We start from the raw sequence: 26010 nt of genomic DNA on the forward strand, positions 1-26010 counted from the left end.
CCTGCATCTTGTGCATTGTAGGTGAATTCTTTTACCATCTGAGCCACTTGGGAAGCCCAATTAAAGGTACAACCTTTGATAAATTTAGCCATCATTTAATCTTACAGCTTCTCCCTGCTTTTTGGTGTAGAATCTGGGGGGGAGGGGGGGGGGTGAAATCAGAACAAGTAACTAAAATCAGAAAAGGCTACTAATGAAGATATGGTAACACGAGTCCACAGGGTATTATTAAATGATGTTTAATCTTTAGCAATTCAGGAATCCCCCTTAACAGTAAAGACTCCACTCAACATGGTAAGGCTACTGCTTTGAAGAGGCTCAATAGAAGACAAAAGCAGCATATCAGTAAAATAAGACAGATTGACTTTCAAAGGAAGGGCATATAGTCCGAGAGTACTGAGATCTACATTAGGTGATACAAAGCTTAATTATATCCTTACCTTGAAGAAAAATGGCATATTTAAAAAATGCACTTTATATTAAAAAAATCCAGTAAATGCTAATTTAAATAAGACCACTTTAGAAAAATTTCAAGACTGATTCTTATTTATATTAGGAGCGTTACTGTAAAAAATACACTGGCTACAAGTATTACAGACAAATATAAATCATGTTACAGGGAAACTTGGAGAAGTGAAAAAACAAATACAACCACTATTAGCAATGGACTTGCTTACAATCTTTTCCCCTCTGTAATTTTACTTAGAGGAAATAATTTAACAACAACATTTAAGTAGTTTCTATTTTTTTTTTTTTTTAAAAAGGACTAAAATTAGTTCAGAAAAAGGAGTTAACAGGAACAAGTTCAACCACTTTTTATAAATGGTTTTAACCTCTCAAGTTTATATCCTCAGTATGAACTTAAATTAGTATTTTTATTATTTATTTTTGACTGAATTTTTAACTAAAAGACTCATCACACACTATCTTGATCCTTGGTTTTCTGAACATTATTCAAAATTTACAAAGACAGTTTATTCCTGAGATTAGGAGATCTGTCTGCCCTTTTTTCTGACTTTATACCTTCACTACCTTCTCAATATATTAAACGTCATCTAGAAATTTTTACCCTCTTTAAACCACAATGATTCCTAAACATTTCCCTCCTTATCCCTTTGCCAACTTTTCATCTTTACAATTCTTCTAAGTTTTCAATAAAGATCTTTAAAATGCGTATTTTAATATTATCAAATTTTACCCACTGCTGTATAATTCTATCTTTGTGTTGTAAAATAGAAACAATTCAAAACAGAAAAAAAAAAAATCCATTTTTAGGATGAGGTCAGATAACCAAGGCATATATTCCTTAAAACAAAAACAAAAAGCTATTACAGATCAAACCATTCTGGTCATTAGAAAAATTTATCAGTGTCATGGCAAAATCCATGGCTGACCTAACCTTTAAGTTGAGAAGTATTGACAACAAACTAAATTCTTTTTATCTGTCACCACTTTAAGATTAATGATTTTTTTTCAACATGACTATTTCATTTGAGGACAGAAGAATGTAAAGTCACTGAAAATTTTAGTTCATCTGCTATTAAGATAAATGATAGTATAATAGGTGTAAATTCAAAGCTGGATTCCAGACTTTCAGTTCAGTGCAGCTTACCTGCTGGAAGTGCTAAGCACTTTAAAAAAAAAAAACTTTCATTCTTTGGTAAAACTAAATCATATGCTCCAACACAGTCATTCTCTATTAATGTTTAATGCCCATTATGCATTAATGTTCACTTGATCTAATTTAGATACTTTTGAAAGGAAGGAGATTAGATTTACTAAATCTGGGTTTAACAGTCTGAAAAGATTTGGGGACCATGGTAAACAGAAAGCCAAAATCTGGAGAAAATGTTTGATTTCTAATTGAAGACAGCTCTTTATAGACCTTTGAATAAGGAACTTAATTTTTCTGGTCTATGTTAACAACAATATTACACATTACAAATTAAATATATAAAAATAGTATATACTTATTAGGATATTGTTTTTATAATAACTGACCATTGATTACTTTGTTGATTTAATACTCTTGGATCTTAATTCAGCAAGTACTTTAAAAATCCAGAGAATAGTTCACTATGTTTCTGTTTTAAAAAAGAAAATACATATATATTCAACAATACAAATACAGTATTATAAAAAAAAAATCAATCACATCTGTCTAGTGCTAAGAGTTATACTTCAAGATTAAAACAATATATATATAGTGTAAGTGTATTTGAACTATAGGCCTACATCAAAAAGCAAACAAATAATACCTATGGTAAAGAATTCAAATATACAAAATGTTGGAAAATATACATCAAATACACAAAATACAATTTTGCCTCTAATGCAAAAATACTAATTAGCAAATTCTTCTGTGATAAAAAGCTAATCATTTAGATTTCTGATTGGAAAATATCCTCTTTTAAAAATAATTTAATAGAATGTCCCCCCCGCCACCCCAGAAATTCACATAAATTCATGTGTCTTGGAGAAAAAGCTGCTTGGTACTTTCACAAACTGGGAAACATGAATTAAATATATTTTGGACATTCTCAAAGATTAGGATTTACTTTAAGAGAAGTTTTTTGAACATCTAGCAATCAACAGTGTTAAAACTATCTTGATTGTTTCCTTTAAAAAGGTCTTCATTTAGTGGGATTTGTAGTACCCTAAAAGATATATGCTTAAAACCTAACAATACCACAGTCTTTTCTAATTTATAGTCTAATAGTCTCTATCTCTGAATCAGAGGAAATACCAAAGTGTATCATCCTACCACAATTCCTTTTAACCTACAAAGTGAATTTTTTGACAGCGTAATTTGATTTCCAAGAAATTGAATAGTTAACTATGTCTTCAGTTTTGATATCACCAGGCACAGTGTAATTCCAATAATGCCACCACTGACTCAATCCACATTTGCTATAAAAACAATTATCATTCTGAAGTTTGCAAGCTCCACGTCAGCAAGAGGTGCGACTGGTGTGGAAGCTCCGTGATAAGCGCCTGAGGGAAAGAGTGCCTCACGTCACTCAAAGATGACCCCTTCCTACTGATTAAGGAGCACCAGTGACAGGCTCTCATCAAGTTCATCACTTAACTGGGAAGGTGTGTAAATGCATATGGATTACACATTCCACCAGTAATTTTTTCATGCAAAGGTATTAATTTAACTTTCTATAAAAGAATAAACAAAAGTGGCAAACATTTCTTAGTGTTTAAATAAAGTATCCTAGCATTAATGCATTTGCATTTAGCTAGGGGAATGAGTACTGGGTTTCACTAATACTGCAAAAGCAAACATGCCACATTCTATTCACTCTAAAATGGTAAAGTCATAATACTCATCAAAGGATTAAATGATCAGACCCTTGTAATGTTCACATTTAAAAATGAAAAGAATACCAATTACTGCAAATTTAAGAAGTTAATTTTCTTCAAAAGGCTATACAGAAGACAGTAAAACTGGACTTACCTTCCTAGAATGCAAGCTTTCCCTCTCGTATTGTAGTCGGCCCCTGTCAAGCATACCACTTGGTACATAGTAGGTGTTTAAGAAACTATGATCAAAATACTGATTAATTTAGCATTTGATTTAATGAGGACAAATGTCTTTCTGGTTATTCTGGAGTTAATGAAATGACAAAAAAAGGTATATACTTGGATCACTTTATTATGCATAGGAAAATTAAGAATAAGCTAGAAAACTTCATCGAGTCCCTTCCTAAAATGCTGACGGTAAATATTCTAAAATCTTTTATATTCCAAATACCTGTGAGGATTATGCATTAAGAAAGCTGAATCTTAACAGCTCAGAAATCTCCTTCCAAGCTTTATTTATATTGTAATAAAGGCTTTAAAAAAAAATAAAAAAAACTCCATTCAACTATGATATGAAATCTGGCAGAGTACAATGAAGAATAATGTTACTCAGCTTTCTATTCGGCTGCTGCAACTTTGAAATACCTACAGGTAAAAAGTCAGGGGTCAGAAAGTCTATAAATTTTTTCTATTAAAATTTCCACTTTCTTTGTATCTAAAATAAATTTGAGGCAATTATGTTTTCTAAACTAAAACATTTAAGAGGTAATATGGAAAATACAGTTTATTACTGCAGGCTTAAATTCATATATATTTACCAGTATTAACTAGGCCACAAAACACTGTAATCTATTTGCCAAGTTATACTTCTAAAGAAGTGCAAAGTGCAATGATACCTTCTTGAGGTAGAGACCTGGCAGTTTAGTGTTAAATATTTCATGTCAACATGACTTGTAGAAATTGGCAGACAGAACAGTCATGAAATATTAATACTAACTGCAACTAAATGAATATTTCTTATGAACATTTAATTTAGAAAACGACTTTTTCTTAGCAGCACAAAACCCTAACTCATGATGGTGATTATATCATTAACTTAGAATTATTAACAACTTAAGAAATTACTATCTAAATGATTTGTTGTAACTAAAAAGAGGAGTTAAAATAATAAAATACAAAGTAACATTAAGTGCCATATAAAGTGATAGGCTAGTAATTCTATCATGACCAAGATACCTGGTGGTATTTCCATATGACAGGTGTAACAACCAAAATTCAGAAAGGAACTTGCTTAATTTAGTTAATAAGAAATTACACAAGAACTTGAAACTATGTTTGTCTGATGTCAAAGTCTATGTTTTTAAGTTTATATTCATTTATCAAGCAAATGTTATTCCATATGCCTTCACAAGTAAGTGATGCAAAGTCGCTGATCTTCAGAATCAAAAAGTTCTTACGCATCATCTGGGGAAGCACTTAACTCTAAAAGCATTATAATGTGCCTTAGTCTCTGCTACATCATGTTTTCTCTGATATTCTGGCAGTGGTATGTCACATCTGAAGGCTAACTAAAAACTATTTTTTACAGTAGGTGTAAGAAATTACTGATTTTAAAATGTAGGGAAAAAAACTTGATTTTTATTCAGAGGTGATATACTAATGTAGCAATTTTCAGCTTAAGACTATAAACCTAGTAATAAAACTCTCAGTATTTATATCCTGCTAAAAGATCTATTTCCAAAATAAAACCAGAGTGCTTCTTTAACAGATTATAATAACTGTTGTGAGATCATCACTTTAGTTACATAAAATCTAAATGGAAGTTTTAATGTTTCTTTTCCAGCTGTATCACAATGTAACTTATTTCCACTAGTGAAGCAACTCCAGTTTCAAAAGTAATTATTATCCATACCCCTTTTTTAGTTTTACTATAAATCAGTGTTAGGAAAAACTGCAAAATGAAATGTTACTACTCTGTAAATTCATACTGGACCATTAAAATTTTAGATAATCTCAAATCCATTACTTTGTTGCCATTTATGATCTTAATATTTAATAAAACATTATAAAGCAGATTATTTTGCTTAGAGAAGAGTGGTTACATAGAGTAGAAATACACTTTGTATAGGAATGCTAAAATAAAATAGATCAAGGGATCAAATTATCAAACTTTGCACGTTTACTACATTTAAAAACCAAAAGAATATATTATTGTGAACTCTGAAATGTTTATTTTAGAAACACGTAAAACTAAAATGAGTATTTTATTCCAACAGCCTACAGAGAAGAAACAGGAAGCTACACGTTTATAGGTGCATATTTGCATAAATATTCTCATCATGATTCTAAGACCCAAAACACCTAAAATAGAGAACATTATATTTTGATTTAAAAAAATATTTAAATTAAAAATTTTTACATGTACAGTGTAAATAAATAACTTTTAAACCAAAAAATAATAAAGATTAACAAAAGCAATATATACCAAACAAAACTATTTTTTACTTTTCAGTTAAATTCTACACACTAGAAAAAGAAGCCTATACTACAGCTTTGCAAAAGTTCTTTAAGTGCTTTTAAAATTAGCAAGGCTGCAAATTCTGTCAATAAATAAATGCAATTAACGTGTTAATAAGCGACAAAGTCTCTAATAGATGACAAAGCAAGCTGAACAGGTTTAGAAAGCTGTCCCCTATTTTTTGGCATCATCATGAAATCTCTGTGACCGACCTACACATTACTTCCAATGTCACCAATAAGGCCTCAGTGTGTACTCCAGGACATACTTTTACATTCTCAGGCAGTTCCTTCAGAGTATTTGGGAGCTTCTGCAATGTCATTATATTTCTAGCATAAAGATCCAATAACCAGTCAGTATGAGCACTAGTGGTTTCCTTATAATTCTGATAAGCCATAAGCAGCTCACTTAGATGAGTTAATCCTTTGAAAGCTAAGGACTCTGAAGACAAACCAAAAATTGAACAAAAATTGAGTAACATCCTACTAAGTAAAAAGGAGCCAAATTCAAGCTGCTGGTGGTAAAAATGTTTTTCTGCTTGTGCATGAAAGTTCTCCACTGTATCTTCTATTTTTGTGATAGCAAATAGTTCTTCCTTGATTTGAGATGATACCACATAATCCAAGGGCAATTCCCCCTTAGAGTTCCTCTGCTGTAGAAGCACTGGGCCTGTGAAAAAGAAAATGCAAAATGTTAAGCGTAATACATTTTGGCAGCTTAACAGCCATATTTTGTCTTTTTTTCCCAAAGCCACCCAGGGTTCAGTTTACAGTCATATTTTGCAGTAATTCATACTGATATAATTACCTAGCTATATATACTAACTGCCTAATAAAGGTGCTTTAGGGGAAAAAAAAAATACCTAGCCAATTGCCTAATGAGGTTTGCCTAAAAGTATATGCCTTAGTTCAATAAATAACATATATGGTGTTTTATATATATATATATATATATAAAACTTTGATAAAACTTTATAAATTGTCATCTTGAAATAAGAATATCAGTGTTCCTGGAGGGAATTAACAAAATACATTTATCTTAAATTCTGTATAAGAGTTAAAGATATTTCATAATACCACCAAGAGGAAAAAGTACTGCCCCCTCCCATTGCGAATTGGTGATAGCAGCAGTGCAGAGTGCAAAACTTTGCCCAGAGACAGGACACATTTTCCATTACCCTTGCTTATGTTCAATTTTTAGTAAAGGTAACTGATTCACAAAAAGTAAATATTAAATGCTCTGGGACAAACTCAGATTTCATTTCACCTATGCTAGTTAAACCCATCTAACCATCTACTTACAAAGTACTGAAGACACAATTTATCCCCTGGGTAGTAAAAGATGATATGGGAGGGGCAAAATAACTGTGACTCAGTATTTGGTCACACTGTAAAGAACAGGAGGAGTACTTTGTACCTCTGCCAATCAAGTCCTGTAATTATTTATGCCCTTTGCCATACAAATGTTACAAGGAATGTAAAGGTTTGAGTACTAGCAGACATAACCAGAAGATTCTACCTTACAACACAGATCTCATCAGATCACAGTTGCTAAATCTCTTCATGATGAATCTGACTTGACGACAATATGTAGTGGGGCTTAGATAGACAATGTCCTTCATTCTTAGTATAAAAGATTAACCAGTGATGACATATGATTAATATATAATTTATAGAAAAAATTCTAAAACTAGATTTCATTATGGTGACATTTCCCCCCAAATTTCAAGTTACTTCTGTTTAAAAGAGAAAATACAACAAAATTATGACCCCAAGATACCAGAAGTAAACAAAGTTTTTAAAAACATAAATAAATTTTTTAAATTATTGCTCTCAAGAAAGACTAACAACAAAGAGAGAACATAGTTTCTATAGTGATCATATCAAACCATTCTATAGGTCCAAACTCAGATTATAACTAAGGCAAAGACAAGTCTATATGATTGCCAAAGGACCTTGATAAATCCAAGTACAAACAGATTTCCCTTTCTTAGGACAAAGAACTCATCTGTGTACTATTCTTCACCAAAGGTCCTAAAACAATTCACACTGGTTAATATATAATGCCTTCTTCTTCTGAAAAACTGAACTTAATGCAACAAAGGTTTTATATCACTTAGACCATGTGAAGCAAAGCCAAATACTGGCATGGTATGTCACATTCATGGTTAAGCAGAAAAATAAAACACTTCAGAGATAGAACAGTATGGTTCTGTACCCATAAAATACTAAAAAAAAGTGTAAGAACTGAAAAATATATTGATTATGAAATGGTATAAGTAAAACAGACACACAAAGGCCTTTAGGGGGCAGGAGAAGACTATAAATAACCAAATACACCAAACTACCATGATATACAGCCTTCCTTAGATAGACAAATGAGAGCTAGATATAGATATATAGTAAAGAGATATCTAAATAAAATATACTATTTATTTTCATCCAGAATCAAACAGCTTTAATTACTGGACAAATAGTACAATAGTATTTTTAATGCAAATAAAAGTAACAGGAAATTTATACAAATCTGCAGTATAAGCTTGTAATCACTTTTCCTTTGTTTTTCCTTTTAAAACAGTTTTTCCAAATCAGTTTTGAACATTTTGATATAAAATTTATATTATTCAGTTCAGATATAAGAAGAATATCATTGAACCGGGGGGCTGGGGAAGGGTTTGGAAAGCAGAGATCAGAAAAAGAAACCAGCAGAAAAAGCAGTAGATGAATACTGAGCTCAAGTTACTTCCATCACAAACCCCTACACAACAGTTATCACCATTTGGCAATTCTCCTACTTAATTGACTACAAAATGTGAATGAAGAAAAGGTATTCTAGGATATCTTTTTGTGTAGTCTGTAAAGAAATGACTCATTAAAGAAAAAGAAGAATCACATTAGCAGTTATATACAAGAAGTGAAATAAGAATGAAATATCCAAGTATTCACAAATGAAGATTTACATATACTTATTAATAAGCTTTCAGAAATAGCTGGTTTATAGACATTACATACTTTTAAGTAAAAGGATTAACAGTAAAAACCAACATACCCAATTCAAAATATATTCTCGTAACAAAGGTAAACAGGTTTAATTTTATGACACAAGAAATAAATCATTTTATCAAAAGGCTTTTATCCTTACTAAATAAAAGATGCTTATATGCTAGCTGACTTTTCATGTTTACTTTTCATTAAAATGTAATAAAGGCATCTTTCCTTATAGATCTTAAAATATAAAATGCTTTCTACTTCTGAGGGATTCATCAAAAAAACTGGATAATTTATCATAACCCGCTTAGCATAAATGCACTCACCCCCATGCTGGAGCAGCAGCTTGCCAATTTCTACATGTCCGTTTGACAGCGCATCATGCAAAGGAGTCACCCCGTCCACTTGAGTGAGCAGATCTACCTCTGGACAACGTTGCAAAATTTCCTGGACACACACTGTGTTGCCATAGTTACAGGCTTCATGCAAAGGCGTCCAGCCAGCATTGTCTAAATTAGAAATCAAGGCAAATTTTTAAACGGCAAAAGTACGACTTTTGGTAGTGAAGTACTGAAAATCTACTTGTCTTATCAGTGTGACTTCATAAGTGCCTTATATACAAACAGAATGCTTTGATATAAATGCTTAGGGGTATAATATTTCTAATTATAAAAAATAAAATAAAAGACAAACTATTTTAAAATGTTGATGGTGGGGTATGTCACAATATAGATGCCAAAAATGACTGTGCACTCTTCTACATCAGTATGTGATGAATTTCTTGGTTTTGCTACCAACAATACTTTGAAGATGTTAGGTAAATATACTTAAGTGATTTTTAGTAATGCTGAAATTAAACTAATATCACAAATATAAAACACTGAATTAGACAACAAAGATTTAGAACTTACCTTTAACATTGATGTCTATTCCTGGCATAGAGAGAAGAAGAATCAATCTCTCCACTTGGTTATTTATGCAAGCTCTATGGAGGGCTGTTTCTCCTGCCATAAAAAATTAATAGATTATTCCAGAGAAGACAAGATATCAACTAAAGAAAATAATCAAAGGGCATGAACTAGGAGATCTGGCCCCATGCCAGAAAATTATTTATTGAGTTTTCCTTTTGACTGGTTTAAACATCTCTCACATTAGGGGAAAAAAAAAAGAAGGGGGAGGGAACCCCATCCTCTTTATAGAGCCTCTCTGTCAGCAATTCAGCAATGAAATTCTACTGCAAAAGGTTTAACACAGGCATTGTCTCCTCCTAGTTCAAGGTTTAAAGCTTCAGTCCTGCTATAAAACCCCCAAATGATCAGAGAACACCAAAAATACTGGGTTTTACAGCAATAAAAGTTTAGAGTGCAATTGCCCTCTCTTAAATTTATTCATGAACCTACGTTAAATGTATGGCTCTTTTTTATACAGCATTGATAGCTTAATTCAAATGAATGTTTCTGGCTAAGCACGAGTGCCTCTACACACTCAAGTGTAATTCAGAACTTCAAATCCATTAACAGATGGTTTGCTGCTTCTCAATAGGCTGTCTGGCTTGGCTACAGCAGCACAGAGAAGGAGAAATGGGGGAATCTTAATATAAACACACACGCACACACATACATGCACGCACACTCATGCAAAAAAAAAAAAAAAATCCTTGGTACCACTTAAAGCTGAACAAGAATGAAAAACAGAATGATAAAGTCTTTTCTTGGGGTGGTGGTGGTAGTGTGCAATTAGTGCCTGCTGCCTCAAACTGTCTATATCCCTCTCTGTTGTAAACAAGATCAATAAGATACAAGTAATGATTTGATGTAAGGGGGATTAAAAAAATATTAACTGATTGCTTTGAAAATGAAATACATACTGAATCAAACTCTTTCTTGCTATAAAATACTAAGCAGCACATTTTTCCAGTGTTCAGTTTTTACAGATTATTTCTACAACTTCTACTAAAACATTTCTTTTAAAGGCATTGAAAAGCTTTTGAAGTTTTTCCCTACTATTTCTCAATTCTCTTTCTCCCTCCCAGTTCCTTCTGCTGTTCAGCCTAAAGTCATTCATATTCATTTTACTTTCTGACACAATCAACAAAGAAAAAGGACACTTTTCTGAAGTTAATATCTGAGTTCACATTTAATACATTTTTCATATTTTGAGGCAAATGGGCAGTTGTTTTACATTTGTGATATGCTATTATGAACTTATGCCATGTAGAAATATTATGAAAGCTTGGTACCATAATGATAACATTTGTATGAAAAACATAATATAGGTCATAACAAGAGACTTAGCAATTTACTTTGGCTGGATATAGACTCTTGGAAGGTATCATAATTTTGAGTTAAAGGGGTACCTAAGTTAAAGAAGTGCTGGAGTGAATTATTACAACGCTATTCTTGTTACTCCATCCCTTAAGGTACTTAGGTTCCAGTATAGTTAGAACCAAAAGCCAAGCACATTTCATAGTCTGGGCTCAATGCCTGGAAGAAAAGAGTCCATATGCTTAACACAGCTATGTAACATAGCCTACTTCTCATTCTTTGTTCACAAAACGTCTAGAACTGAAAGAGATGAAGACTGAATTATACTTTCAAATCACAAGACACTGATCCTCAGCAGCACAGGTTGAGGTGGAATAGAAAAGTAAGGCAGGCAAGTCTGGAATGAGCTCAACATGAGCTACATAGTGTTTAATATTTGAAAAGGCAGGTGGAGAAAAGGGAGAAATACTCTATTACACCAGGTATTAAACATTTTTTTGTATAAATGACAGTTCAAAAAATAATATGCTCTCCAAGAAGGTATTTTCCTGGACCTCGTCCAATATTTAAGGTGAAGTATTCATCAAGTCCAGTGTGTAAAACTTGCAAATACTGACTACAACCACACAAAGTTCCTAGCATAAATTAATTTAAATATTTGGAATACCTTTTAAATTAGTCTTGTGAAAATTTATCTTTGTAACTAAAGAGGGGCAATTCTCCTTGGAACATGACAATTCTCCTTCTGACTTCTTTTTCAATCTTTTTAATGATGAGGAACATTTAGCAAGATTCAGTTCTCTGAAAAGAAAGAATGACATAAGGAAAGCTTGTTTCTCACCAAAGCATGGCAGCACAAATTATATGGTGAGTTAAAAAAAAAAACACCTAGCATTCTTTTAATTTAAACCCCATTATTCATTCAAATATTTACTGCTTTCTATTTTTATATTTATTTCTATTATTTATATTTATATTTATTTATTTTTTTATATTTATATTGTATAGGAACAAATTTTAATGAATTTTCATTTTATTAACTTTGCACCCCCAACTGACCACCAAAAAGTTTATGAATACTGAACATCAGATAAAGAAGTTGAGACCAAGTAAACCATATTTGGCAGAGAGATTAAAGCAAAATGCTAATAAGATCAAAATTCAGGCCCCTACTTCCCATTCTTATTTTCATATTCTAATCCTATCCTCTTCTTCCCAAAGATTTCAAGTTTTCTGAATTTTGCATGGCATACTTTGAGATGCGGTTTCTCATTTGGGAAGGCTATTAAAACAATTCAGAGTATCTCACATGAACATGCATTCTGAAGTCCCGTTTTTACTATATGTAAGTAGTATTTTAAATTACAGGGAAAAAAAGTGTGGAACAATATTTTGATGAAGAGTTTTACTTCTTTTAGAAAAGAATCTATTTTTTTAATAGAAAGAAAGCATGAACATTGAATTAAAGAAAGTGAAAATGTTGATCATGTGCACTCACAGGTCTAAAACTGAGTTTTCTGCTAATCAGCATAATTCAGACAACATCTCAGATAACCATACGGTTCAAGAAATGCCTAAGAAGAGCTGTACTTGAAAACAAAGCCAAGCTGGTATACAAGCATCACTTACGGTATCTCTGGCAGTCCTTCACCTTGCTTCTGTTTAGCACCATTCAGCATTATTAAGGCCCTTTGAGATTCAAAGCAAGGCCGCAGTCCAATTTTCTTTGGTTTCTGCATCTTTCTAGTCCCACGCACACCAGTTTTCCCCAAAGCTGGCAAGTAGGAATATACCTGTTGCAAAATAACATTATATTGCTTTCTCAACTACAAAAACCTGGAAACAGGTAAGAGAAATTACCTGATTCATTTCACCATTAAATGTAGTTGTATTTTCTTCGTTTCATCAATATGGTTGCCTCCCTAAGTCATGTGAACGTGCTAAAATATTAAGAAAGCTGCTAGTTCCATGTCATTATGTCAATATGACATACACAAGAAGAAAATTACTTTCTTAAAAATAATTTTTTTCAAACTCAAATTTGATGTTCATTTAGGAAAGCTCTTTTGATGAGTCTCATGCTCAACTTGTTAAAATTAATTTGCCTATTTTTAGTATTTATGGTTTACGTACAACTGGGATTTTGTCATTTCCATCTTGGTAATACCTTCCTTTAACAGAAAAGAAATCTGGAATAAACGGAATAAGGAGTGCAAAGGTCATTAAAGACAAGGATTGTTGCAAACAGTATTTCCCCAACCTGACCAATTATTAACAAGTATATTTCTCATTTGTTGAAGAAACTGCTGGAAATAATAAATATCAATAATAGCTAAAGATAGCCAAGATAAAACTCTTTATATGTGTGTAACCTTGGAGTCATTTGCAAATTTTACTTTTTAAATACCATTAAATACTATGTGGAATTTTTTTGGATCACAGTCTTTCCAAAATAACAATGTTAGGTACTGCGGCAAGTGATACAAAGATTCTTGTATAATTTTTCTGTTATCAATTCTTAATTATTCTCAAGTAATTAAAATTTCTATTCAATAATTATTAGATTTTTGAGGTAGAAAACTACCTGCTTTTATATATATTTGAAAGATGTTAATATGCTCTGTACAATTATTAGAATAACTAAGAATATTTAAAAACTGAATGTATAAATTTAGGTCTTAAAAATTAAAAGACTAAAATAGAGTGGCGCTTACCATTTTCTGAAGAGAAAGTGGCTCAGAAGAAATACTAATGGAATTCTGTAAACACAACTTTTTAAAGACTGCCTCTGCAACAAACATTTGAAGCCAGGAGGAGGAAAAGGAAGAAATAAAAATCTCTAAGTCCTGTGAAGAAAAGTCTGTAGAAAACAAGAGAAGTAAATATAGTTATTGCTACACACTATAAAATTTCTTTCCATAGACTATTTCCTCCATGGACTTTATTCATTCAAATGATGATTTCTACACCAGTAAGATTCACCCACAAAATTTTAAACCATGAAAAATAGATAATATTCCTATTCCTTGGTCTTCAAGAGAAATTTTTTTTAATGGCAGATGTTCTCACATTTGAAACAACCATTACTTTTTATTATTTTAAATAAAAGGCTGGAAATTTTATATATATACACATGAATGGAGAGATGACATGTGAATAGACAGTTAGACATGGGTTTTTATCACTATACTTTCCAATTAATGTTAAAGATCTCTTCCCACAACTAGGCTGTCTATAGAAAACTGGAACTTGGTTTTTAAGTAGGCACATTTAATTTGCATTGATTAGTCTTGAGCTGATAGGAAGACATTTTTCCTCCAACCACATCCACAAATCCTATCATTGCAGAGAAGGATGAAAGATAAAGAAGAGAAGTAATGTAAGACACCCTTTCATGGATCATAGCCTGGTTGTGGAGAAGGGCTTAACTAAATGAGGCCGTGGGCCATGCCATGCAGGGTCACCCAAGATGGACAGGTCACAGTGAAGAGTGAGAAACATGGTCCAGTGGAGGAGGACATAGCAACCCATTCCAGTCCTCTTTCTATGAGAACCCCATGAACAGTATGGAAAGTCAGAAAGACATGACACCAGAAGATGAGCCCCCCAGGTGGGAAGGGGTCCAATATTCTAATATGCTACTAAAGAAGAGCAGAGGGCAATTACTAATAGCTCTGAAAAGAATGAAGTGACTGGGCCAAAGCAGAAAAATGGTCAGTTATGGATGCGTCTGGTGATGAAAGTAAAATCCGATGCAATAAAGAACAATATTGGATAGGAACTTGGAATATTACATCCATGAATCAATGTAAATTGGACATGGCCAAGCAGGAGATAGCAAGATTGAACATCGACATCTTAAGCATCTGTGAACTAAAATGGACGGAATGGGCAAATTTAATTCAGATGACCATTATATCTATGACTATGGGCAAAAATCCATTAGAAAAAATGGAGTAGCCCTCATAGTCAACAAAATAATCCGAAAAGCAGCACATGGGTGAAACCTCAAAAACGACAGAACGAAGTACTAATCCCATTTCTGGGGCAAACCATCCAATATCACAGTAATTAATCCAAGTCTATGCCCCAACCACTGGTGCGGAAGAAGCGGAAGCTGTAGGTTCTATGAAGACCTACAACATCTTCTAGAACTTACGTCAAAAAAAGATGTCCTTTTCATCACAGGCAACTAGAATGCAAAAGTAGGAAATCAAGAGATAACTAGAGTGATAGGCAACTTTGGCCTTGGAGTACAAAATGAAGCAGGGCAAAGGGTAAGAGTTTTGTCAAGAGAACACAGGGTCATAGCAAACACCCTTTTCCAACAACCCAAGAGACAACTCTACCCATGGACATCAACAGATAGTCAATACTGAAATCAGATTGATTGGGTCCTTTGCAGCTGAAGATGAGGAAACGCTATACAGTCAGCAAAAACAAGATCTAGGGCTGACTGTGGATGCGGAAGATAGTGGAGGAGGAAGACGGGGAGATCACCAGCTTCCCTACAAATATATCAAAAACTCATGAAGATATGGAACAACTCCTACAAAGCAACCTCTAGACGACATCAGAAGACCCCAGGACTCCAGGGGGACAGGCTAAGCTCCCTGAAATGAGAATGCAAGCACAAGTCACCCCTAACAAGAAATCAACACAAACCATTCAACCAACCTTTCCCTCCAAGGACAAAAAGAAAAAGGAAGAAGGAATACAACCCTAAAGTTGGGGAAAGGAGACCTCAAGTGGGGCAAGTTAGATAAAAAAACAAACAAACAAACAAAAATATGAAAAGACCTAGAGCTGACTGTGACTCAGATCATGAGTTCCTTATCACAAAATTCAGGCTTAAATTGAAGAAAGTGGGGAAAACCACTTGCCTTTCAGGTATGCTCTAAAGCAGATCCTTTATGATATTACAGTGGAGGTGACAAGTAGATTCAAGGGATTAGATATGGTAGACAGAGTGCCTGAAGTATGGAGGTTTGCAACACTGTACAGGAGTCAGTGACCAAAACCATCCCAGAGAAAAAGAAATGCAACAAGACAAAGTGGTTGTCTGAGGAGGCGTTACAAAATAGCTGAGGAAACAAGAGAAGGGAAAAACAGAGTTCAAGATGACAGCAAGGAGAGAAAAGAAGGCAACAGAGGAAAACAATAGAATGGGAAAGACTAGAGATCTCTTCAAGAAAACTGGAGATATCAAGGGAACATTTCATGCAAGAATGAGCAAATATAAAGGGCAGAAATGGAAAGGACCTAACAGAAGCAAAAAGATTAAGAAGAGGTGGCAAGAATACACAGAAGAACTATACAAAAAAGGTCTTAAAGACCTAGACAGCCACGATGGTGTGATCACTCACCCAGAGCTGGACATCCTGGAGTGTCAAGTCAAGTGGGTCTTAGGAAGCATTACTATGAACAAAGCTAGTGGAGGTGACAGAATTCTAGCTGAGCTATTTTAAATTCTAAAAGATGATGTTGTGAAAGTGCCACAGTCAACGTGTCAGCAAATCTGGAAAACTCAGCAGTGGCCACAGGACTGGAAAAGGTCAATTTTCATTCCAATCCCAAAGAAGGGCAATGCCAAGAATGTTCAAACCACTGCACAATCGCACTCACTTCACATGCTAGCAAGGTAATGCTCAAAATCCTTCAAGCTAGGCTTCAACAATATGTGAACTGAGAACTTCCAGATGTACAAGCTGGATTTAGAAAAGGCAGAGGAACCACATATCAAATTGACAACATTCACTGAATCATGGAGAAAGCAAGGGCGTTCTGGAAAAAACGTCTGCTTCACTGACTATGTGGAAGGACTTTGACTGTGTGGATCATAACAAACTGTGGAAAATTCTTAAAAAGATGGCAATACGAGACCACCTTACCCGTCTCCTGAGAAGCCTGTATGGAGGTCAAGAAGCAACAATTTGAACTGGACACGAACAACTGACTAGTTCAAGACTGGGAAGGAGTATGACAAGGCTGCATATTGCTGCCCTGCTTATTTAACTCAAATGCAGAGTGCTGCTGCTACTGCTGCTAAGTTGCTTCAGTCGTGTCCGACTCTGTGAGACCCCACAGACTGCAGCCTACCAGGCTTCTCCGTCCATGGGATTCTCCATGCAAGAACACTGGAGTGGGTTGCCATTTCCTTCTCCAAGGCATGAAAGTGGAAAGTGAAAGTGAAGTTGCTCAGTTGTGTCCGACTCTCAGCGACCCCATGGACTGCAGCCTACCAGGCTCCTCCATCCATGGGATTTTCCAGGCAACAGTACTGGAGTGGGGTGCCATTGCCTTCTCCGTACATTAAGGGAAATGCCAGGCTGTGTAATCAAAAGCTAGAATCAAGATTTCCGGGAGAAATATCAACATGCAACCTCAGACATGCAGATGACACCACCCTTATGGCAGAAAGTGAAGAAGAACTAAAGAGCCTCTTGGTGAAAGTGAAAGAGGAGAGTGAAAAAGTTGGCTTAAAACTCAACATTCAGAAAACTAAGATCATGGCATCCGGTCACATCACTTCATGGCAAACAGATGGGGAAACAATGGAAACAGTGACAGACTATTTGCTTGGGTTCCAAAATCACTGTGGATGGTGACTGTATCATGAAATTAAAAGATGTCTACTCCTTGATAGGAAAGCTATGACAAACCTATATAGCGTATTAAAAAGCAAAGACATCACTTTGCCAAAAAAGGCCCATATAGTCCAAGGGATGGTTTCTCCAGTAGTCATGTAGAGATGTGAGAGTTGGACCATAAATAATGCAGAGCACCGAAGAACTGATGCTTTTGAATTGTGGTGCTAGAAAAGGCTCTTCAGAGTCTCCTGGACACCAAGGAGATCAAACCAGTCAATTCTAAAGATCAATCCTGAACACTGATTAGAAGGACTAATGCCGAAGCTCCAATACTTTGGCCACCTGGTGGGAAGAGTTGACTCATTGGAAAAGACCCTGATGCTGGGAAAGACTGAAGGCAAAAGGAGAAGGGGAGGCAGAGGATGAGATGGCTAGATAGCACCACTGACTCAATGGACATGAATTTGAGCAAACTCTGGGAGACAGAGGAGGACGGGGAAGCCTAGCGTGCTGCAGTCCATGGAGTGGCAAAGAGTCAGACATGACTTAGCAACCAAACAAGGAAATGATTCTCCATCAAAATACTGACCAAAAGGACATTATTAGAATGCCCAGATTCACTTGTAGGGATTAAGTATATTATTCTACAAACTCTATAATAAACAATTTAGTTTCACATATTAGTCGTAGAAAAGCTACTGCTCTCAAGGATAAATCATTTACTTTTCTCTCCTGACAAAGGCTTAAAATCAACATATAGTAACAAAAATTTAGGAGATATTAATTTGAACCACTTTTAGATATATATATTTTTAAAACTGCCCATCTATGGCTTAACTGGAAGCCTAAGAAACCAATTGTGTGTGCTTTGAAAAGGGGAAGGAAAGGCTTAAACACACATTTCAAACAGGAATACAGTTTAATTTCTTGTAGTTTTAAATATCAGTGATCAAACATAACTGAGAGCAAAGTAATCAGTCTGTTCACAAGATTACAATGGTAACATTAAAGTCTAATTTCAGCTGAAGTCAGTTACCGGCTCAGATATGTTAGGTTTAAATTTGTCTTGTGAAAACTGGTGGTAACAGTGGGTAACAATGCTTGCTTTAAAGTTAAGGGACATTTGATTATGAGTAAGGAAAGCATTAAAGTTGATTTGTAACACACAGTAGAATTCTGTTAATACAAGGCTCATTATTTCATGTATTTGGTTAAACTGTAAGGTAAGTTGTATCTCCCTAGAGGTAACCAATACACACTGGAAACAATGCATATAAATACACTGATAATCTGTAGAGGCACTGCTAATCCTATCCTGGGTCCTCTAACTCAAAGAAGTTTCATTATGGAATGAAAACAGGGAATCCTTTTAGCTGAATGTTTAGTTCCCATGCTAGCAAATAATGCCAGAATTCTGTTTCTAAAATGGAAAAAAAAAAAAACAAAAACCAAACCCACACACACTATCTGGTAGGAATGGTGGGAAAGAAATGATAAGAAAGGATTCTGAAGGAAGATTGAATTTGAGCTAAGAAATGTTAAAAAGTCATGGAACAAAGGACAGCTACTTCACAAAAGCAACAGTAATCACCCCTCAGCTCAATGAAAAAGAAAGAAAAAAAAGAAGATAAAATGCTTTAGATAAAAATCTTCTAACTTCAGAAGTGTAAAGAGAGACCTCTCTTTGCAGAGGGCATCATCGAATAAATCCTGAACCCAGTTACAGCCTGGACTCCTATTCTAGAATCTCTGTTCGAAGTATTAAAGTGATTGACAGCATATTCAAGAACATTTTCTTTTATATAAAACTAAGATGCAATAAACACATGTGCAACAAAAGAGAGTACTTACTTAGCAGTCTAAAATATTTTTAAGTATATCAAAATCACCTTTTATATTTGAAAGCTATAAAAGTTCACTTGGTTTAAAATATGTTCATTTTAGAAATTTAGGAAAGAAGAAAAGAAGGGAGAAAGGGAGAGAGGAAGGAAATGGTTCACAGGGCACTACTCTGGCTTTGAAGAGTAAGAACGTACACAGCGTGGATAACATTATAATAGCTTTGTATGGGGGCAGATGGTTACTGGATTTATAGTAGTGGTGATCATTTCTTAACATATACAAATGTCAAACAATGTAGTATACCTGAAACTAAGGTAATGCTGTATGTCAACTATATGAAAAATAAGAATGTAAAAATGTCTTATAGAAGCCTCCCTTAACTCTGGAGACCCAAAAGAGTTAGGAACAACCTTCATGGGCCTCTCTGGTGGCTCAGACAGTAAAGAATTCATCTGCAATGCAGGAGTCCAGGGTTCAATCCCTGGGTTGGGAAGAGCCCCTTTAAAGGGAATGATTACCCACTCCAGTATTCTTGCCTGGAAAATTCCATGAACGGAGAAGGGTAGGCTACAGTCCATGGTGTTGTAAAGAGTCAGACATGACTGAGCTACTAATACACATACATACAAAACATAAAGTAAGCATGTGAAAATGAGTTCTGTCATCATATTGCTTAAATAACATTCCTATTACTTTAGGGGGAACTTTAAAATCAGATAATACAGGGAGGAGGAAGACTGAGAAAATTATACATATGTATTATATATTACTTTTATTTGTTTCATCCATGCTAATTTGTTAGATCATCAGACTCAATGGAAAAGAAGCAGTGGCAGCTTTTTGTTATAATAGAAAAATTATACAGCAACAGGTACATGGGGGAAATGTTTCAACCAGTAATATAAGCTCAAGTTAATATAAGTGGCTTTCTATACCATAGTAAGTATTCTGACCTAATGATTTTCATTTTTTAATAATGTTAAGTATTCATGCAGGAAGAGACCAGGAAACTGTTCATATAGCACAGACAACATTACAGAGAGATAATGGTTTCTAGTTGAATGAGTACAAGTATTAAATGTATTAAAAATAGTTTTTACCACGTGAAATTCTAAAACAGCAAACAACAAAAAAAGGTAAATCTAAAATAAATTGATTTTAAATCAGTTTAAATATTTATTTTTAGAAGGTAGTTTAAATTTTTAGTTGTAGAATGTAGAATGTATAATACTTTATTTCCAGGTCCTATTTCCCATTCTATAATATCAAATTTTATAAAACCATGACGTGTGCGAGGAGTAACGCTCATGCACCACAGACATACGTACCATCACATGAGAGGGAAACGTAACTTCCTACGTCATCAGACATGTGTCGCATCACGTTTCTACCCATATTAAGACCAAGGACAATCCAATAATCTATTGCTGCTCCAAGAATTCCAGTCAATAAGTAAGCTAGTTCATGTTTGAAGACCTAACATTAAGATGGAAAAATATTACTAAAACATACTGAAAGGTATCATTTCTATTATTTTGAATAGTTGCTGAGTCAAAATATAGCTATTTAAAAAAATGGGGCATGCTAATGCTAAAAGGTTATTCTTAAGAACTCTAGCAAATTAACTCCCTCTTTTCATTCTTTCCATCTCCTTTCCCTCCTTCCTCCCCTGATCTATATCTACATCTAAATATATATCTATACGACAAAATAGTTAATAACATTTACAGCTCTCATATATGGATAGCTTGAAACAAACTTTTAAAGTAACTTCATCCAATTGTATCCAGCCAGTGCTTTAGTTGGGCAATAATTCTATTAAAACAATAAAGAAGTATTTGGCTTCTGTGGATTTCTGTTTATAAGAACATATGACTATAAAAAAGAGAAATTTAGTCACCTCTACTGTTTATATATAAAATTAACCTTTACATTTCCTTAAATGGCCTTTCAAAGGAAAAGACCTGAAAAACATAATGAATACAAGCTACAGCAAGTGTACTTTGTTGTTAAAAAAAACAATTGGCTGATCAAATATTAGTTATTCAGTTCAGTTCAGTCGCTCAGTCGTGTCTGACTCTTTGCAACCCCATGAATTGCAGTACGCAAGGCCTCCCTGTCCATCACCAACTCCCATAGTTCACTCAGACTCACGTCCATCGAGTCAGTGATGCCATCCAGCCATCTCATCCTCTATCGTCCCCTTCTCCTCCTGCCCCCAATCTCTCCCAGCATCAGGGTCTTTTCCAATGAGTCAACTCTTCGCATGAGGTAGCCAAAGTACTGGAGTTTCAGCTTCAGCATCATTCCTTCCAAAGAACACCCAGGGCTGATCTCCTTCAGAATGGACTGGTTGGATCTCCTTGCAGTCCAAGGGACTCTCAAGGGTCTTCTCCAACACCACAGTTCAAAAGCATCAATTCTTCGGCCTCAGCTTTTTTCACAGTCCAACTCTCACATCCATACATGACCACTGGAAAAACCAAAGCCTTGACTAGCCAGACCTTTGTTGGCAAAGTAACGTCTCTGCTTTTGAATATCCCATCTAGGTTGGTCATAACTTTCCTTCAAGGAGTAAGCGTCTTTTAATTTCATGGCTGCAGTCACCATCGGCAGTGATTTTGGAGCCCAAAAAATAAAGTCTGACACTGTTTCCACTGTTTCCCCATCTATTTACCATGAAGTGATGGGACCAGATGCTATGATCTTAGTTTTCTGAATGTTGAGCTATAAGTCAACTTTTTCACTCTCCTCTTTCACTTTCATCAAGAGGCTTTTCAGTTCCTTTTCACTTTCTGCCATAAGGGTGGTGTCATCTGCATATCTGAGGTTACTGGTATTTCTCCCGGCAATCTGGATTCTAGCTTGTGCTTCTTCCAGCCCAGCGTTTCTCATGATGTACTCTGCATATAAGTTAAATAAACAGGGTGACAATATACAGCCTTGACGAACTCCTGTTCCTATTTTGAACCAGTCTGTTGTTCCATGTCCAGTTCTAACTGTTGCTTCCTGACCTGCATATAGGTTTTTCAAGAGGCAGGTCAGGTGGCCTGGTATTTCCATCTCTTTCAGAATTTTCCACAGTTTATGGTGATCCACACAGTCCAAGGCTTTGTCATAGTCAATAAAGCAGAAATAGATGTTTTTCTGGAACTGTCTTGCTTTTTCGATGATCCAGTGGATGTTGGCAATTTGATCTCTGGTTCCTCTGCCTTTTCTAAAACCAGTTTGAACATCTGGAAGTTCACGGTTTACGTATTGCTGAAGCCTGGCTTGGAGAATTTTGAGCATTACTTTATTAGCATGTGAGATGAGTGCAACTGTGCAGTAGTTTGAGCATTCTTTGGCATTGCCTTTCTTTGGGACTGGAATGAAAACTGACCTTTTCCAGTCCTGTGGCCACTGCTGAGTTTTCCAAATTTGCTGGTGTATTGAGTGCAGGACTTTCACAGCATCATCTTTCAGGATTTGAAATAGCTCAACTGGAATTCCATCACCTCCACTAGCTTATATCAAATACCATATCTAACTTACAGATATACAGATATCAAGTTTAAACATTGCTTTATATTACCATTTCTATAATAACATTATTAAACTACTATAAGAAATATGGCAAGGCATACAAAATTTACTTATAATAATATTTTACACTAGTGTTTAAAAACATCTTTCTAATCCATAAACTATGAAGATGAAGAGGTGTGAAAATGATATTTTTAAACACCTCTGATTTAAACAGACACATTTTTTCACAATGACATTAAGTTAAAATTCCTGTAGTTTTGGTATCTGCTGTCTAGGCATATTGGATGAGTGAAAAAAAAAATCACTAAATTAACAGTTGGGTAGAAAGCATGTGAAAAGGTTTTAATAAATGTTATGATACCCAAATAGACTATAACTGCTATGTTCTGCCACCATATTATACCTGATATGAGATTAGTGACAGAAATATCCAGCACTTAGCACTTTGAACCCTCAGTGACTACAGGATTTATTTCTCCTGCCCTCAAAGACAAGGTTCTTATGAGTATATACCACATCATTCCTATCATAAGAAGTTATTAAATGATTTCAGAATTGCAGTGCTATTTTGGGGTTGCTGTACAAACAAGGACAAATGGTCAAGCAGCACATACATCAGACCCACTAAAACAGTGTTTATCCACAGACAGGATCCTCAGCAGGTGCATAGGTCCCCTTCTGCCCTACCATGATGTTGTTGGGCAGCACGTGGTATTCTGGCAGGGCTGGACATCAGAAGGTGGGGGACAAACTCTGAAGATTGGGACCAAAGGAATTCTAAGCTGCATGATTAGAGAAACACTGCCCTTCTTCCGACATGATCAGGGGCCAAGATACAGAACTTTGACCATACCCTGATTCTGTGAGGTCAGGATTCATGAGTGGGCAAGAGCAGGGCCCCTTCTCCTGTTACATTAGAGAACTGGGTTTAAACTCTGCCACTGTGGTTGTGTGGCATGGGGAGTGAGCAGTAGGACTGGCCGTTACCACCAGGCTGGGGAGGTGTCCATACCTCCCTCAGGCTCTAACTGTGACAAGCCTTGCAGCTGACCGTAAATGGCTCTTGTAAGTACTGGGTCTTAAACAGTCTTCAACGAACTTTGCAGGAAGCAAACTCTGTTCTGTGCAAAGCCCAAATGTAGATGATCACTGAGCAATGTTACTTCTCATGGTTCAATAGAGAACATAAAACTGGACAATGAAAATCTCTATTTAAATTAGCAAACTGATCATGTCTAGATTCATACCACAGAATATCCCTTCCAACATATACGTATATCTGACTTTTAGCAATGATACTATTCAGGAAGAAAGCATGAGACTGTTACATTTGATTTTTAAAAGTATTCCTCTATTTCAATCAGGGTTACTTCAGCTCCCTGGTGCTAAGACTCCGGATATGAAAGACAAGGTTAGCCCAAAGAGTTAAGCTTCATGTAAACCACAATTCTAACACTGAAAGATGAAGCCCCAGGTTGGTAGGTGTCCAATATAGTACTGGAGAAAAGCAGAGAAACAGCTCCAGAAGGAATGAAGACTCTGAGCCAAAGAGGAAACAATGCTTGGTTGTGGATGTGTCTGGTGGTCAAAGGAAAATCTGATGCTGTAAAAAGCAGTATCACATAGGAACCTGGAATGTTAGATCGATTAATCAAGGTTAACTGGAAGTGGTCAAACAGGAGATGGCAAGAGTGAACATCGACATTTTAGCAATTGAACTAAAATGGACTGGAATGGGTGAATTTAACTAAGATTACCATTTTATCTACTACTGTGGGCAAGAATCCCTTTGAAGAAATGAGGTAGCCCTCAGAGTCAACATGAGTCTGAAATGCAGTACTTGGGTGCAATCTCAAACCGACAGAATGATCTCTGTTGGTTTTCAAGGTAATCCATTCAACATCATAGTAATCCAAGTCTATGCCAAAGAAGCTGAACAGTTCTACGATGACCTACAAGACCTTCTAGAACTAACACCAAAAAAAGATGTCCTTTTCATCGTAGGGGACTGGAATGCAAAAGTAGGAAATCAAGAGATACCTGGAGTATCAAGCAAGTTTGGCCTTGGAGTACAAAATGAAGCAGGGCAAAGGCTAACAGAGTTTTGCCAAGAGAATGCACTGGTCATAGTAAACACCCTCTTCCAACAACACAAGGGATGACTCTACACATGGATACCACCAGATGGTCAATACCAAAACCAGACTGATTACATTCTCTGCAGTTGAAGATGGGAGAAGCTCTATGCAGTCAGCAAAAACAAGAACGGGAGCTGACTGTGGCTCAGATCATAAGTCCTTATTGCCAAATTCAGACTAAAATTGAATAAAGTAGGGAAAACCACCAGACCATTCAGGTATGAACTAAGTCAAACTCCTTATGATTATACAGTGGAAGTGACAAACAGATTCAAGGGATTAGATCTGAAAAGAAAGAGTGCTTGAAGAACTGTGGACAGAGGTTCGTGACACTGTACGGGAGGCAGTAATGAAGACCATCCCCAAGAAAAAGAAATGCAAAAAGGCAAAATGGTTGTCTGAGGAGGCCTTGCAAATAGCTGAGAAAAGAAGAGAAGCAAAAGGCAATGGAGAAAAGGAAAGATATACCCATTTGAATGCAGAGTTCCAAATAGCAAGGAGAGATAACAAAGCCTTCCACAGCGATTAGTGCAAATAGAGGAAAACAATACAATGGGAAAGACTAGAGATCTCTTCAAGAAAATTAGAGATACCAAGGGAACATTTCATTCAACGATGGGCTCAATAAAGGACAGAAATGATACGGACCTAACAGAAGCCAAAGATGTTAAGAAGAGGTGGTAAGAATACATAGAAGAACTATATAAAAAAGGTCTTAATGACCTGGACAACCACGATGGTGTGGTCACTTACCTACAGTCAGACATCCTGGAATGCGAAGTGAAGTGGGCCTCAGGAAGCATTACTACGGGAAAAAAGCTAGTGGAGGTGATG

General features: G+C 35.3%; 1 protein-coding gene across 7 annotated transcripts in view; it reads right to left on the reverse strand.

Moving 5' to 3' along the window:
- Window positions 1-5517: 5517 nt before the first annotated feature.
- SLF1 (SMC5-SMC6 complex localization factor 1) overlaps window positions 5518-26010 on the reverse strand; it is a 73477-nt gene continuing 52984 nt past the window's right edge. For all 7 annotated transcript variants that reach the window (XM_044948549.2, XM_025293999.3, XM_044948552.2 and 4 more), the window contains 7 exons: window positions 20839-20986; window positions 13793-13938; window positions 12708-12871; window positions 11746-11879; window positions 9726-9818; window positions 9141-9323; window positions 5518-6496 (listed from right to left, as the gene is read on the reverse strand). In XM_044948549.2, coding sequence (XP_044804484.2) covers window positions 6018-6496; window positions 9141-9323; window positions 9726-9818; window positions 11746-11879; window positions 12708-12871; window positions 13793-13938; window positions 20839-20986 — 1347 coding nt within the window. In that variant the 3' untranslated portion in view covers window positions 5518-6017. The remainder of the gene's footprint in view (window positions 6497-9140; window positions 9324-9725; window positions 9819-11745; window positions 11880-12707; window positions 12872-13792; window positions 13939-20838; window positions 20987-26010) is intronic.

Source organism: Bubalus bubalis, chromosome 9 (genome assembly GCF_019923935.1).
Source record: "Bubalus bubalis isolate 160015118507 breed Murrah chromosome 9, NDDB_SH_1, whole genome shotgun sequence".
Taxonomy (NCBI): Eukaryota; Metazoa; Chordata; class Mammalia; order Artiodactyla; family Bovidae; genus Bubalus; species Bubalus bubalis.